Source organism: Sparus aurata, chromosome 4 (genome assembly GCF_900880675.1).
Source record: "Sparus aurata chromosome 4, fSpaAur1.1, whole genome shotgun sequence".
NCBI lineage: Eukaryota > Metazoa > Chordata > Actinopteri > Spariformes > Sparidae > Sparus > Sparus aurata.
In genome coordinates, this window is record NC_044190.1 from 25,177,170 (window position 1) to 25,193,982 (window position 16,813).

General features: G+C 39.7%; 1 protein-coding gene across 2 annotated transcripts in view; it reads left to right on the forward strand.

Annotated features, from left to right (window-relative positions):
• Positions 1–15,804, forward strand: part of cpne7 (copine VII) — a 42,991-nt gene extending 27,187 nt beyond the window's left edge. For both annotated transcript variants that reach the window (XM_030414654.1, XM_030414656.1), the window contains exons 13-17: positions 3,658–3,712; positions 7,425–7,476; positions 7,718–7,851; positions 8,835–9,071; positions 10,648–15,804. In XM_030414654.1, the coding sequence (XP_030270514.1) occupies positions 3,658–3,712; positions 7,425–7,476; positions 7,718–7,851; positions 8,835–9,071; positions 10,648–10,800 (631 nt within the window). In that variant the 3' untranslated portion in view covers positions 10,801–15,804. The remainder of the gene's footprint in view (positions 1–3,657; positions 3,713–7,424; positions 7,477–7,717; positions 7,852–8,834; positions 9,072–10,647) is intronic.
• The last annotated feature ends 1,009 nt before the right edge of the window (positions 15,805–16,813 follow it).

Here is a 16,813-nt window from a genome sequence, read left to right on the forward strand (position 1 = left end):
GAGTGATTAGCCTTTTTCTGTGTGGGCAGAGGCTCGTTTACCTTGCTGAGAGGGCTGTTATACCGGGCACATCTCCCCGTGGCTCCTCACGTGTGCAGACAAAAAGTGAGAAAACGAGGACCACCGTGCACCTCGCGGCTAAAGTCATAGGATGAAAAATGGCTTGCCAGCAGTTGGCTCTGTACTTTTGTCTGGACTGAAGGTGCTATTGTCATATCTTGACCATGGAGTTGGAACATCTCTGTATGCAAGTCAGCCTGAAGTCTGTTCATTTTATAAGAACCTCTGTGATCCCCAATGTGTTTGCTAAACTCCTCCTTGGGTTTTTTCCCCCGCCGTCTGGAGTATTCCTGGAGTGTGTTGAAAAATGAATACTTTTTTGGCAAATTTAAAATTGTTTATTTTTATTGAAAGTGAAACATTTGATGGCCTATTATGTGTGTGGCTCAATGTGTATTTTTAAAAACATGTTAGCAGTGACATTTCTATCCATCCATGAAGAACTGCATTTCCTTTCGTGGAGCACTTGGTGCGTACATCCATAATTACAGACAAAACACCACACCGAGTGGAAATGAGGCGTTAAGAAATTAGAAAATTGTGCATAGAAATCAATTCATTAAGGCTCCAAGGGCAAATCTGTGAAAGTATTGAAAGTGCACGGAGGTCAAGATAATGAGGGCTGTGTATCGGCCTTGTTAACAATAACACGAATACAGTACATCTCAGACTCAAAATTGCCTCAGCATGAATAAATCCATCCCAATTAAAATGTTTCCATTCACAGTCGCATTGGTAAAGCTGGTAAAAACCATAATACCAAAGACTATTATTCTGCATCCACATAACATGCCTCAGTGTGTTTGAAAGGTCTCATTGTGGGTGTTCGACCTTTATTCTGTGAATTGGAATGATTTTTTATGAGAACTGATAAAAAAGAGGGAACATGTCGATGTTGAGGGTGCATTTCGAGCCGAGACATCTTTTCATGATGTTGTCTGAGTTGTAGAACCAGAAATCCGCAAATTTCTTTGGAATATTGTTACTGGAGTGTGTTTATATCTGGATCCCGTACAGCCCATTAGCCAGGGCATGTGGAGAGGGAGCATTACAGAGAATAGACGTTGGACTCATTCACATGCTCATCTTTTTTCCCCCCCTTGGAACAGGGGATAATGATGGTAACCAAATATGCACTCAAAATGGGCCGTGTACCATATTCAGTGATGTCTTTTTAACTGAGCTCAAATTCTCCAAAGCCTGCAGGCTGTTGCTGTTACCATTTGCAGCCACTGTAAATATAATACTGCTTGGTTAAAGTAAAAGACACATTAATCTAAAAAAAGATATATATATATATATATATATATATATTTTTTTTTTGCTATCTGTTTCAATGTTGGTGTATTTTTTTTTGTACGACAACATGAATTACCAATACTATTAATTACTGTTGAAGAACAACTGAAACTTGCCAAAGTAAGTTCACGGATCAAAGTCTTATGCTCATTCAGAATGTGTTAAAAACCATCACTCTGCCAGTGTTTATAAAAGTCCACACCCATCAGAGTTAATTAAACACTTCTGATAGCTTCTGAAAAGCTGCCTCAAAGCCATATTAGCTCTGTGAGCGGACAAACAACTCTCCAATCAACACTTGTCAACACAGCAAATAAATCAGCACTTAAAAATAACACAGTAAACTTCCGCCCGCACAATTCAGAGCACACTCGCCACATGTCCACGGTTTTAACTGATCATTTGGAATATTTGTGCCCCAAACAGAGATTCTGTTGAGCTGCAGATGTGATTTGCGATTGTGGTTGTTTTGTCAGTCATGACGGCATTAATATTCTTATAAGGGAGGCACTGACAGAAACTGTCTGAAGGCAAACAGACACTGATTTGATGTGTGCTTGTCCTTAATGGTGAAAACCACATAAGTGTTATCTGAACTTAGTATACAGTTTGGCCTGACCACACAGAGTTGTCACCAAGAATTTGTTACAACACTTCCATAAAGGGAAAGAAAAAGAGACAGTATACTAAACACTCAATAATGAAACTAATTAGCATATTTTGTTGACTCTCCCTGCGTGGTAGAAGCTCTTGTCTTTCATTAAACACGGACATAAGATAAGTAAAAGAAGAGATGGATAGACGACTGTCAGAACAAAGACAGCTGCTGTAAGTCATACAAAAAGCTTTGTTTTGTTATGTGCATTAAAGGGTAACTCCACCAACTCAGTGGCTAAGTTGCATTATGGGTAGTCTAGGCACCATGTTTTGAAAAGGAAGAATGCATGGAATAAAAAAAAATCATATCTCTGGTTCTGCCTTATTGATTTTGGTCTTTTGTTTGTAAACTATACATAATGAGTCCAACAGCGGTTTAGGAGTGCAATCTCAGACCAGCGGAATGTTTTTTCCAGACCTGCTGCCTACATTACCCACAATAATATCAGATTACCCTCAGCTTCCTCTGGAGCCACAAAAGGCTTTATACTTATTCCTGTTATCACACTTTAATGTTCAATTGATGGACTTGAATGGCTTTTTGTAGAGCATTTATTTTTCAGATTGCACTTTATGATTGGTTAAATCATAGATGAACATGTTCTATACTGTAGCTGTAGATGGCTGGGGAAGGCATCCGGGAGGGATTCATTCTGATTATGTCCATGAAACACTGCATACTGAATCCACATAGCCAGAAACTCTAGTCTGTTTAAGCCCCATTGAGATTTATTTGCTGTTCCATTCTTTCTAAGTTGAGTGAAATTGTGTTTGGGCTATGAACAACCCAGCTGAGTGACCAGTAGTAGTCACCCTTCAATTAGACTACCTGCATCCTGGCTAGGCTGCAAGTGTGTAGCATGCCTTTTTAAATAGCTCGAATAGCCCGAGCCCCTCTGTACACCTGTAGCTTTCCCATTTTATTTCACTGGGACTCACCTCAGCCAATTATATCATTATTATATCAGCCAGTTATTTATATTACAACTGGAGTTGTATATATTTTTTGTTTATATTTTTGATGTGTGTTGGGGCTGGTTTGTAAGCATTTTACTGCTAGTACCACCACACAACTACTGCATATTATTGAGCCATCAAGTAAGCGTGTGTTGATCCTCCCTGTCCAGTGTATCTGCACATACACCGTTTCCTGTGTATACCTAAAACATCACATTTCTTGTGGTCGACCGGTGTGAAGGTGTGGGCTAAGGTCTTAGTTTACCTTAATGGTCTCTCTACAAACAGGTCTGTCCTGCTCATAATTGAGATGCACAAATAAAACAGCCTTGGTCTTTGTTATTTATCCCAAGCTGTGCACCCTGGCCCTTAAGAGGGAGCATAGCAGAGCCTCTTACTGTAAGATCTGCTCATCTAAACGTTGCCCTGAGAAATGGAAAAGAATAAAGACTGTGGGAAGTTCTTTGAACAGGTGCAAAGCACTGGCTGCAGGGGCCATGGGATGGATTTCAAATTGTAATTCAAGCTTTTAACATTTATGAAATGCAAACAAGAGAGGGTTTTGCCCTTGGAAACGAGAACAGATGGATAAGCGGCCAATATTTTCAGATCCCTGTCACATGCTACATCCCAGGTTAAACTGTAGTAACTCTATACGACTGATTAATTTGCTTATCGTTTCAGCGACAAAAGATTTTCAGCCCTCGGGTTTGGTGCCAGAATCCCTCCAAATTATGAGGTGAGTATCTCGGTTCCTATCTCCGCTCTGCTTGAACAATATTATGCGTACTGTATATTCATGTGCTCCTATCAGATCCTGGTATTTTACACCACCGGGGACTTCACAGTGAGCAAGTTGATTTCAGTCACCTATTATATGACACAATCTGTCAAAATTTCATATTTTAAAACTAATCACCAAGTTTATTTATATTCATGAGCCCCTTGTCTTGAAATATCAACTTGTCTGGAGGAAATAACATGCTCTGATGACACAAAAGCCCCTGTAGAGTTGATCCTGGATTTACATAAGAATTCCTGAGTTTCAGAGCAGTTTAAGCAGAAACCAGAAGCCTTCAGTGATTCTGAATGGAGCCCTGGGGAGACGTCTGACATGGGAAGAGTTACACTGCGCTCACACAAACACACACGCACAGTTGAATCACTATGACGTTTGATAATTAATCAAACCAGAACTGTCTATGTTTAATGTAAAAATTGCCCTGTGCTATATGTGCCGATGTGAAGTACCGACAATCATCGTGCCAATCATACTAAGAGTTGTGACTCAGTAAATACAAACTATTAATATCTAATATCACCGTGACAGTGACTGCCTCGCAGGATTCACATTTATTTTACTGCCTGCTGCTGCCACATTGTGCTTGGTGGTGCATAAGGATGCTAATTAAGTCATTAGACTAATCATGAATTGCATCTATGAACTCACAGTGCTCAAGTTTCATGGACCTGGCCTTTTTTTTCAGGATGTGCTGTTATGCACTCCTGTGTCCTTAATTATGTGTTATCCATACTAAGAGTGATTACGAAATGAATATAAATTTAGTCCCATGACGTTCATTGACCAGCTAAGGATCACATGAGAAGCCTCACATTGCATTGCACTGAATATGGTGTCTTCATGACTACTTTAACACCAGTCAAAGCTAGTCTCACAGTCTCACTCTGCTTGTTTGCCTCCAAGTGGACTGATGTTGGTTGTTGGCTTTCTGAAAGCATGTGAGAATATTAAGTTATATTAATATTCATGCAATTGGTAAACATGCATGTGTCTCCAAATGTGAGTGTAGAGATGTTCCTTGATTAATCTAACAGTCAAAAGCAGTTCCCACAAATTTCATCCCACAGAACCCTACACCCAGTTATTAAGTTATGTCTTTGTGAACTCCAGGTGAGAACTTAATAACACACAAGAAGCATTTCAGCTCAACATGACCTGATATCAGTGAACCAAATTTGATTTCACAGGCAGGTCCTGACTACGACCAGATCTTAACTAATCAGGACAGTTTGGGTTTGGTTTGATCAGTCAGTGATTTTGTTAATTTTTGACAGGGAGATGGCCCAGACCTGAGCCCATTTGTACTTCCCATTACCTTAAACTTATAGTTATACCTATATCTGTAGAAGAGATGCAAATTTTAAGCAATTTCTTTCACTGAGTCAACTGCCTTAACAGTTGGTTATCTGCTAATCATTATTAATATATGACATATGTTGTATATTTTTCTACTAGAAAACTGTTTTAATCACTGACATAATCTGTGTTCGAAGCCGAATCAGAGGTGTACTTTCAGCCGCACAGACACCACTTAATGATCAGAGAAACTTTATAAGAATGTCCTGGGAATACTCGGTCCCAGTGAGTCTATATGATACTCTCGCTGTTCCACGTGCCTAACTGTCATATTGGTCATGAATCTGACACAGGTTCAATTACAAGTCCGTCTGGTAGTTCAGCACCCTGGACAACGTCATGGATTTATCAATACACAGCAAAGATAAGCTAAAGATATTTCAGAGCCATATTCATAGATTCTAATTAGCACAAACACAAACAAACCCAATCAGATAAAGGATCACTTAGTACGACAAATTGGACATTTTCTTAAACAAAACCAAGAACTGCAACCAAAACTGACCTCAGACTTTAGCAGAACGTTTTGTTTTTACCCATTTGCTCTTTGTAAGAAGATTAATGAGGCAATATGTTCTCAGGGAACTTTAAAACCTTTATTGGAAGGATGTTTGTTTCGCACTGGTGTTCACCCCAAAAGATATTTTTTATGCACTTGGGCAAACCGGCAAAGCTTAAAGATAAGACTGTAATATTGAATGACTGACTGTCATACAGTAGCAGCAACAGCAGAGGTGTAACTAATAACATTACCAATACTTGCCTTGTCAGTGAACCAGCCTGCATATAAACAAAAGCCATACAATTGCAACACCTAAATGGAAGACAGCCATTATTAATGTTATTAGTCATGCCTGTCGATTTCCTGCTATGTCATGTCAAAAGGTCTGCTGTGAGACAGGCCCGTTAAATGAGATACAAAACAAGATCCCTAGTGGGCTAAAGCTAAGTCTTAATGGTGGTCTATGTGACTGATTTGTCTCTGGCTCCTCATATATATCTTTACAGTCACTGACTTCAAGCTGTTAATCACATTAGAGACAAAAATGACTTTTTAAAAAGTAGCCAGCTGGAGAGAAGTCAGTTGTCACTGATCTGGCTGCTTGTGGAAAAAAAAAACTTGTGGTTTCTTTTGAGAGGAGGTACGAAGAAGAGGATTTCATCTTTGCCAGTTAGAACAGCTTTGAGTTGAACAAATTCAATCTGACATTTGGATGGCGAGAATAGACCAGATAAAGGAGGATATTAATACAAGCACAATGTAGTATACAACAACCAGTACATCACATAACAAAACAAACTCACCTGTACATACAAGTGAGCAACGTTTATCCAGTAGTACTGATTGTCTTCATTTCTAATCCATCTTACACAACATTAGCTTAATTATGCAAAAACGCAATACTGTTAACTCATCATTGCTATTAGTTCCTGATTTCAATGAACATTGTATTAGCACATACTTACCCTGCCTTTTATTATTATTTTTTTTAATATAATTTAATCACTACTATAAATATATCTGAAACAATTCATATTAGACAAACATACATTAACTATTATGCAGTTGCTTATTACTGTAGCTAGTAACATATTGGCTCTTTATATATCATTAAAATACACTTATTAAACCCATATTCTTCATGATCATTTTTACCTCAATAACCTCATAATTACTGTTACTTTTTATAAGTTGGTAGTACCACAAGAATGGTCATTCTCCCTTGATAACACTTAATAAATATTCTTATTTAACAAAACACAAAGCTACAAGTGTTGTAAGTGTCCATATAACTCTAAATTAAGTCAGTGCTGAGCTCACACTTCACTTTAAATTGATCAATCCACAAGTTGTAAAGTAAGAGTTTGAATAGTTTGCAGCTAAAGTCGCCCTGTGAAGATGGACAAGTGATTAGATGAGTCTCCATGTCAACACTTTCCTTCAAATGTTGGGCATTAACTGATGTATTTTGTGTTGTAGAATAAAACTTCAATCTGTTAAACTTGTGTTAACCACAGATATTATTTCAGGCATTTAATCAAAAACCCATTCAAAAAAACCACTGACTCTGAGACGAGGGAACTGGAAGTTTCCAAGTTTTTTGAATGATTCCTGCGGTACTCAATCGATGTCAAAAGTAACTTCTTCACAGAATTTACAGCAATACTAGTAGAAAGTTCAGGTTCCAGAACTGGAGCCATTTATGATACATTAGGGAAATAATTATAGAGCCCGTTGCCATTCATTTTAGCAGTGTTTAACAATTTTCTCTTTCTCCTTCACCATCCACAGGTGTCTCACGACTTTGCCATTAATTTTAACCCAGAGGATGATGAATGTGAAGGTATGGAAAGGCCTGTGCACCAGCTACCACGAAAAGTGCATCTCTATGTTGATGATACTAAAATGAACATCTGTGGATTTATCCTCTTTTACTTGTGTGAGGCAGAAAAACGGGGAAAGCCACTTACAATTCTTTGTTATACTGCAGTGTATGATTTCTCTGATTGTGCCTTTAGGCTGACAGACACTTAAGTGTAGATAACGATACTGATGTTTCATGCTGCTGTGCTCCCTTTGTTCAGAGATCCAAGGAGTGGTTGAAGCATACCAGAACTGCCTTCCAAAGATCCAGTTGTATGGCCCAACCAATGTCTCTCCCATCATTAACAGAATAGCCAAGCTGGCAGCAGGCGACGGCAACATCAAAGATGCTTCTGTGAGTGTCCCTTTATACACCATTAAAAAAAATATGTGGATGTAATACTGGGTTTGTTGTTGTGCATCCCACTGAGTTCCCAGAGTGAGCAGCCTCTGGTTCACCTCACTGTTTATGGTAATGATGCCCTACAGCGCTAAAAAGCCCATTGTCGAACAAATGAGTGTTCCTTAAATAATGGATTGAAACCATAAAGTGCTCTATTAGTGGTTTATTTTTTGGAAAAAGTTCAATATCAAGACCTTTTTTGGCTAGAAATTAACATATGAGTTACAGTTAAAATGTGAATAATACGTTACGATGCTGCTTATCTTTCCTTCACATCACTTTGGGAGTAAAAACACTTGTCTTTCATCTATTTACGATCTTAAATTACCCACCGGCTACATGGACATTATATTATGAACCATTAAACTCCTGTAATCGCTGACCTTCATGTAATTATTATATCCACAATGTCAGCCCTTATTTGATCAGTAAATGAGCTGCAGTAAACAATTCGGTTTTCAGGGCATGCAAAAGAAATGCACATACTCGTGACATTCAGTAAAACATTTAATAGTCTTGCTATCGACAAGCTAAACACTTCTCATGGGAACCATCAGAAATGATTAAGTATATTGTGCCATGTTAATATTCTTGTACTGTACTATTCATATTATCCTGTTCAGTAGACACATGAAAGTAATTTCACACATATGCTCTTGCACACTTTTTTGATTGTGTCACTTTATCTTTTGTTTTTAATACACACTTTCTTATCTGCTCTTGTTTTCCATGTCACACCTTAACTAAGTGGCAGACACGCATAAACTTATCTTCTCAGTGGAGGCTGTAAAATTATTCAACACAGCATGAAAAGACTAATCAGACATAAATACCCACTGAGAGGTGTCCTTGCTTACAACTGCACGTTGCCAATGTTAAAATGGGTCAACAAAAAAATGGATTGATTCACACTGAAAGCTCTAATGTTCTTCCAGAGATACCACATCCTGCTCATCCTCACGGATGGCGTGGTGACAGACATGGCAGACACACGTGAAGCCATTGTACGAGCCTCCTACCAGCCTCTCTCCATAATCATTGTCGGCGTGGGCAATGCAGACTTCACAGACATGCAGATTTTGGATGGAGATGATGGAGTCCTACGATCACCGAAGGGTGAACCCGTCCTCAGGGACATTGTGCAGTTCGTGCCCTTCAGAGACTTCAAAACGGTCAGTTAATTTCTCTCTCTGTGAATCTTTACTGTCAGTTTTCTCTCCAACCCCACTCCTACTGCTGCGCTAGTGATGCTCATGGACATTACATTTTTTTATGTAACGTCCCCCTCCTTGTTATTTAAAAGAGCAGGAGGCTCTTGCTGGCTTCGCCAGTGCTACAGATGGGCATCATGAACTGGAGGAGCTCCAGAAATTTCTTCAAAACAAGAATGTAATCTAAATGTAGCTACATGCAATCAGCAACATTTCAGCTGCACGAATATACTGACTATATGTCTCATATTCTGAACAGAAACATTTCCCAAATGTGTTGTCACATTGTTGTACACTTTCTAGGTATGGGTGGATTAAAGGCAAACATAATTAAATACATGAATGCAGATACGTAACAAATGCTGATGCTTGCATACAGGTAACAAGCTGATAGCTAGTTGGAGCTTGTATCAAAATGATGTGACTCATCTCCAGTCACCAGATCTTAAACCAGTTACAGGTTAACTCCAACAATTGTACACATTAAAGTGTGTTAACAGGTCTTGCAGTACTACTGCATGTGTAGCAATAATCCCCAAGACCTGTGAACACACTTTAATGTTACCCTTTATTGCACAACCCCCCCCCCCCGCCACTACTTTCAGCAGCATCTTATTTATCTATTTTTTACTATTTTATGTCTGTCTTTTATGAAAGACAAGAGCTTTGACCATGCAGGGAGAGTCGAACAAATTTTGCTATTAAGTTTCATCATTGAGTGTCTAGTGTATTGACTCTTTCTTTCCCTTTTCAAGTGCTGTAACAAATTCTTGGTGATTCTGGAGAGAGAGCTGATTGTTGAGTCTCATTCCCAGGTATACCCAGGCTGAATACAAACAACAAATCATACACCAACCTAAAGTACCAGTATTTAACGAGCAACCAGGAAATGAGACTCAACAGTCTCAACCATCTTTCTCCAGAATTGCTTAGATTCCATATAGTTGAAGGACATGCTGTAAAGTGAATTCACCTGTGGGAGATTTAGGACTGATGCATTGCTCACTGCGTTCCAACATGATAATGAAAACATTAAATGAGAGAATACATTTTGAAACAGTACTGGTCATCCCTCCTTCTCCACTAAGTAATGGGGCACATAAATTCAAAGTAATCTCGATTGCACAGGCCTACACATTTGAATTAAATGATGCCCTCATGTAATAAGTTAAATGCCTTTGAAAATAGTTTTGAAATATGGTTTAACAACAAACTTTATCAAGACGCTTGTCTAACAAAAAAACCTGCACTGTTTAAAACACTTCAAATCCTACTATTCATTTTCATGACGCTCTTGGGATCAAGGATGAAGAGACTTTTTTTTCGTGTCGTGAGCAGAATAGTTTAAAATAATGTCTGACACTGACATATCTCTTTTAACTTGTCTGAAACAAAGAAATAATTTCGAACACCACCCACAGACTCCTGATCAGGAAAAACACTTAAAAGCTCCGCTGGAAAATGTTGTGTATCTCGGAATAAAACAATCTTTAACAATTGTTTTGACACCTCCAGCTGTGCTCTGTCTCTTTTGCAGGCTTCCCCTGCGGCGCTGGCCAAATGTGTTCTGGCGGAGGTGCCCAAGCAAGTTGTCGAGTACTACAGCCACAAGGCCATCTCCCCTATGTGTCCTTTGAGGGAATCACTGACCCCCATCCTCACCCCGGTCGCTACCACCCCAACAGAATAAGCACCTGCCTGTCTCCTGGGACCGAGCTTTGACCGCAGCACCAGTCCGGCAAACTGAGAGAGAGAAAGGACGCATGCCTTGTGATTTTGGACAAAGGACTGAAGAGAAAATCTTTCTAAATGTGATGTTACCCATTTATTTCCCTTCCCCACCGCTATCAAAGTGTTTACACAAGAAGGGTGCGACAGAGACTGTGGGTTTTTTTTATTTTCTCTGCTCAGTGTGGATACAGCATTTCTCCCTGGGTGTGCAAATTGACCATCCAGCTGTTTCAGCATCATGAGTCCAGGCGGATTGTTTTTTTCCCCATAGTTTTTATGCATGAAAGCCAATCCCTCAGTGCTGATCTCAACGATCGGACGCACGCTTATTATTCCTCACTGATCATGAAATTCAGCACCTTTTACATTAATGTTTTCCTCGTCACATCATTTTCAAAGATGTACTGCTCAGTGTACAGTATGTTGCAATCGAAATTAGATTACTCAACTTGAATAAAACTAAATTCAGATATTATAGATGAATCAGTAGAAGAAGAGACGCTGCATTCAGACCTTCAATCATATACTTAAGTCTGTCTGGCTGCAAGATTGGCCTTATTTTGGATTATGTCCATTAACGCCAGACAATGGAACAGATTAGTGGTAAAACACTAATTCTGAATTTGCTAGCACAATATAAATGATCTATTATGATCTTTTTTCTTAAATTTAAAAGTGCACCAGCATGAACTATGAATGACACCAGCTCTACCCAGATAAATGCAAAAGCAAACAGTGCTGAGTATGTTTGGCAGTTGGCAGGTGCAGGTTGACGGGTTAGTGTATTCTGTCTAAAATGATTAGCCGAATAACAATAACGAGCTGAACCTTCAGTAATTAGGCCCTCTTAAAGCCAGGTGAGAAAACAGCAGCAGTGGAAAAACGTTTGTTATATCTGATGTGTCACCACTTCCAGACCCTGTTCACCTCGTGCATCTGTGAAGCTGCAAGTGACTTAACTTCTGCGATATCCGCTACAGCTCGAGCTCTTTCTGTGCTTTTTACAGCTACATCAGGGAGTCAAAGCAAGACAGAAAATACAGTCAGGTCATCAGGTTGAAGGAGGAGACGAGTTTGGGTTGCCGTGCAGCAACACAATGTTACACACAGCTGCCCTCTTTGAGGTTAGCCGTGAACAAAACCCAAATTACATTTTTCTCCAAGAGAAGATGAGTGATTGCACCGTGTTATTTGGTCTTTTGTGAGCTGGCAGCAGTATAAAGTGTGCAAAATTACGCTTCATGTAAGGTGCATCCTCTCCCCTGAATCGTTGGTTATTGTTGTCATCCCCTGAACAGGTTGTCGAGCAGGTAGCATCCTTCATGTTTCTGCAGCTTGTTTATTTATTTTTCCTTTTTCTGCTGCTTTTTTATATGAAATATAATTCCACTCAATGTTTCATGAGTAATTTAACTCTTGAGTACACGGCTGAAAGTACAAAGCCTATCACAGTGAGTGCGGGGAGACACACGGTAATGTTCATAAAAACCCGCACTGAAATGATTTAATTCACACTGGAATTGGTTTCAATCAGAATATTAAAACATTAAAAATTCACCAAATTTCCTTTGACTATTAAAACGTTTCTCACCATGAAATTAGTTTGAATAGTTGGCTTAATACCTGAACAAACTGCTCTGTGAATCTTTTCGTTTTTCAAATCACTCCTGCCTGAAGGATCGCCGTTTACTATTTTCCTGCTGTTCTATTGAGCTTTGATATGTTTAAAAAAAAAAAAAAAAAAAAAAAAAAAGCTTTAACCTTCACTTTCTCGTACATCGGGGGGTTCTGTGTCAGATCGTTGTCATAGCTTTCACAGCAAAGCCAGAAAAAGCTGTGTCATGTGCTGGCCTCAATGTTTTCCCAAAGAAAAAAAGTGTTGATGCGACAGAGGTTGAGGCACGACTTCTAACTGAAACGGACTCGTCTAAGCAAATAACAAGTTAATGTTTGAATTGCTGATTTTTGTGTGAAACTATATGAATAAAGCTCTAACACTATTGCCCTTAGCAGCGACATAAATACTCCACAGTTTTAAAACCACATTGTCAACAATACATTTCAAACACTGATGTCTTTTGGTTTGGCCTGATTGTTAATTAATTCTGGCCTCTTCTAATAATGACTCTATACTTTGTGTATTTGCTAAGCGGTTTTGTGTTTATCTTATACGCTGTATTTGTGCTCTGAGCGACTCTGAATGGTGACTAATTCACATGGCTGACAAACAAGCTGTCCTTGCCATTACATGCTATGGAAGGATATCTAGTCTTTGCAGATATTGTAACGTACGCACATCCACCCCCAGGCTACAAATATTAATCTGACTTTGATTTGTCCTCTAGAGCTTCACCAGCCCTCCCCAGATACACACTATTGACTTTTCATGAATGCACCTAAAAACAGTTCACTCTGCTGTTGGCTGCTCCCTGAACTCCTTTGAAGACCACAACTATTGAGGATACTTCACTCACTATGGATCACAGGATGAGGCCTATTGATTCAGCAGGCCTAGATTTGGAGCCACACTGAGTTCCTTGAATGTAAATGATCCTCGAGAGTCTCACAACTGAAGCCCGGCTCAATGTGACTGCTTTACAGCAGGGAGGGAATAGAGTGGTGCGGGGATGACGTTTATTTGTAGCCTAAATTAGTATCTTCCTGGTTCCCTCAACAAAAAGGCGATGGGACTAAAGGCAGGTTTGCGCTCGGCTTTAAATGAACTACATCACTGTCAGATGACCTCAACGTTACCCCCCTCTAATCTTCTTACGACACTACTGAGTTAGAATAGTTTGCAACTGAAGTCGGCCTGTAAAGAGAACGCTGTTTTTAAGAAAGATGAATGCTGTAGAATTCAGCTGGGGGCTATTTAAAGCCAAAATTGGCATTTTGTATGATTTGGCACCCCCCACAACTTCAGAGTGCAACGCCACTGTCGTGAACACAATTCCCAGGTCTGGAACAGTTTATCAGATGTAATGTAGGTGCTAACTACAAACAAAACTCATTACGTCATAACAGTGTTATGTGTTGAAAACTAGTATGTTGACGTAAACATGTATGTGACGCTGTGATCCTTCCCTCTCACTGAAGTCACGTAGTGCAGAAACAAGTGACAGAGACACCATTCACCCTGTTACAAGACACTGTACCATCAACATGATTCTGAAGCAGTTGTTTTGAGGTAAAAAAAAGTTACATAATGTCACTTTCAGATAATGCTTTTTTGTGTCGCGTCCACAAGTCCACACCAAAGGGAGCAACTCTCTCCCGCAAAAAAAAACCCGCTGCTCCTTCACTGCCTAAAATGCCTGGCTTGTAGTCGAGCCTTTACTTCCGTGACTTATTTGCATCACTATGTAACAGTTGTTATATAAATATGTATTTCTATATATTTATTATAAAATATATATATGACTGTACCACGGCCACTAGAACCCCCAAATAAAAATATGAACCATAAACTTAGCATAATATGACTTCTTTATGCTTTAAGCTTCTTTAAGAGAGGGTTGGATCAAGTGCAAAAACGCAAACTTGTTTCCGGATTTTAGGACTCATTCCTGCGGCACTCTATGGATGTCAAAATAAGGAAAATACTCTGCCTGAAAAAACAGCATTTGATGTTACAGGCTGTTTATTAATAACCCTTATAGTTTCTGTATGATGAATATTTCTTTTGGTTTTACATTCAGTAACATAATACAAATAGAAATGTGAAGCACTCTTGAAAGCCTCTATCTATGAGCCCAGAGCTTTGTGCTTTCACATAAATCATTATGGGCTACCTATTCAGACTAAATGAGATAATAATGTGAGGATATCAACCAATATTTCTGCTCCTTGAGGGCAAACCAGCTCACGTATTAATATCTTAAAGGGCATCAGGACTCATGGTGATTCATGCCTCCAGGTACTTGGCAATTCACTCTTTGCCCGCCTATTACCTGGATCACATCATCGCTGCTTCGCCTCAGGTTATGAGCGCTTCAGGGTCAAATGGTTTTCCATACATACATTTTCACAAGTTAGTATTGTATGAAGTTCTTAAGTAATACAGTATAAATGTTTTCTATGTGTAAACATCAATACAATGGGCCAAGCGAATGTTTCATGCTCTTCTGGGAATTATAAAATGTATTAGATGACTTATGGAAATGGTTCAACTGTGATACATGAGCATTTAATGCCTCGTCAGATTTGTCCCGAACAAATAACTCTTCAAACGTCTTTTTTGAAAGATATTCTATTATTCCTTATCTTTTTTTTAAGTGACACGTTTCACTGCAATCGGTCATGTGCGAAATGATGAATGTAGTATCGAGTGGAGATTTTACAGAACATTCTTGTGTGTGCAAGAGCTAGCTGAAACCCAAGCTGCTGTCATCGCTTTAGACATCTTATTGAAAAAACTGCATTCATGTCTTTAATGGGAAACCATCATCTGTGCCCCCAGTTGTGCAAACAGCAGTGAGCTGACACGCTGGAGACATCGAGACCACAGCTCATTTGGACATCGTGCACTGCGGATTAAAAAGAATCCACTGAGCTGCTCATTTCCCCCTTATCTATCCTCTCACCAATGTGAGACAAAATTAACGAGTCATAGGTCTTACACCACACGGACGTTTATAAGACTTCCCACACATGCACACTCTTCTCTACCCTCCGTTTATCCAAACAAGGTTTACAGCCCATAACCCTAATATGCAACTGGTGTAAATGCCGGCTGCGTGGGTAAAGAGCAACCCGTGTACCATTAGTAAATATTTGATTTCTTCTAAAGGAAGAAAGGGATTTATTGCATGCTTACTTTTATTGTTAAGCTGTGCTGTGCAGTCATTCCTTTGGGTCTTAAGATATGCTAATATGCAAGCCTGCATTTGCACAAACCTCTGTTCTTGTAGTTGACGCTCTCTGTCTTGCGGTTAGGTAAATAAATCTCATCATTTAACTGAAACCGTCTCTGTGACTTGATATTATATCTAATGACGCTTTCAACGATTTTGAAAAAAATAAATAAATAAAAAAAAATATATAACGTCTGTTTGCCTTTGTCATCCAGTTTCCTCTGATCCCACTCGTTCATCTCAGTGATCATCTCACAAAACATTTTTCTCGCCGCCGCACAGGAGCGGATGAATAGAAATGAGAGCACGGTATTGATGTGCTTGATGAAATGCATGCTATCGTCTACACATTTGCCCTGTGTGGTTGGGCTGCTGATGCCGTGAGTAGTTATTGCATGGAAAGAGGGACCGAGCCTACTCTTTAATTCCATCAGACAGCTCCTTTCATATAACTGCTTTTGTTGAGAGCACTGAATAACGGTTGTTTCCATGGTGACACCTACTTGTGTGGAGACGCAGACCTTCATTTTTGTCAGATTCAGGGACAAAGATGCAGGATGTGCCGAGGGCTCTGGGAGGAGGCCATCGTCACAGTGTTGTGAAAAAAAAGGAGGGTTTGTGGTGGCTGCTGTCCTTCGCGAGGCCTCTGAATGTCCAGCAGGGCTGTGAGCCTCAGACGAGCCATGTTTACTGAAGACAGCACCTCTCTCTCACTCTCTCTCTCTCTCTTATAACCCTTTTTTTCTGCCTGGCAGTCTGATTTATGGCCACAATTTAGGACCACTCACCACCGCTTAACATTCACAGCCAATAAAATCAACAGCGGGCTTGCACCCTGGGACAAGGTGCTGTTGTTTAGTGGAATCAGCTCAATGGCTCCATGTTATCAAATTACCTTTAATGCCTTTAAACTCAGCTGGGCTTCCCTAGCACCGCCATGGCCGGGAAGTCTAGCTGGAGGCAGTGCAAGAAAAACCAAGAAGGACAGAGGAGAAAATTGGTTTTATTCTCAGTGGCTGGTTGCCGAACGTCTGCCTCTAATGAGGAAATGACTAATAAGAGATGGAGAATGGGAAATCTCAGTAGTAATTAGCTGTCTCCTCCTTCCCCCGAGGGAGG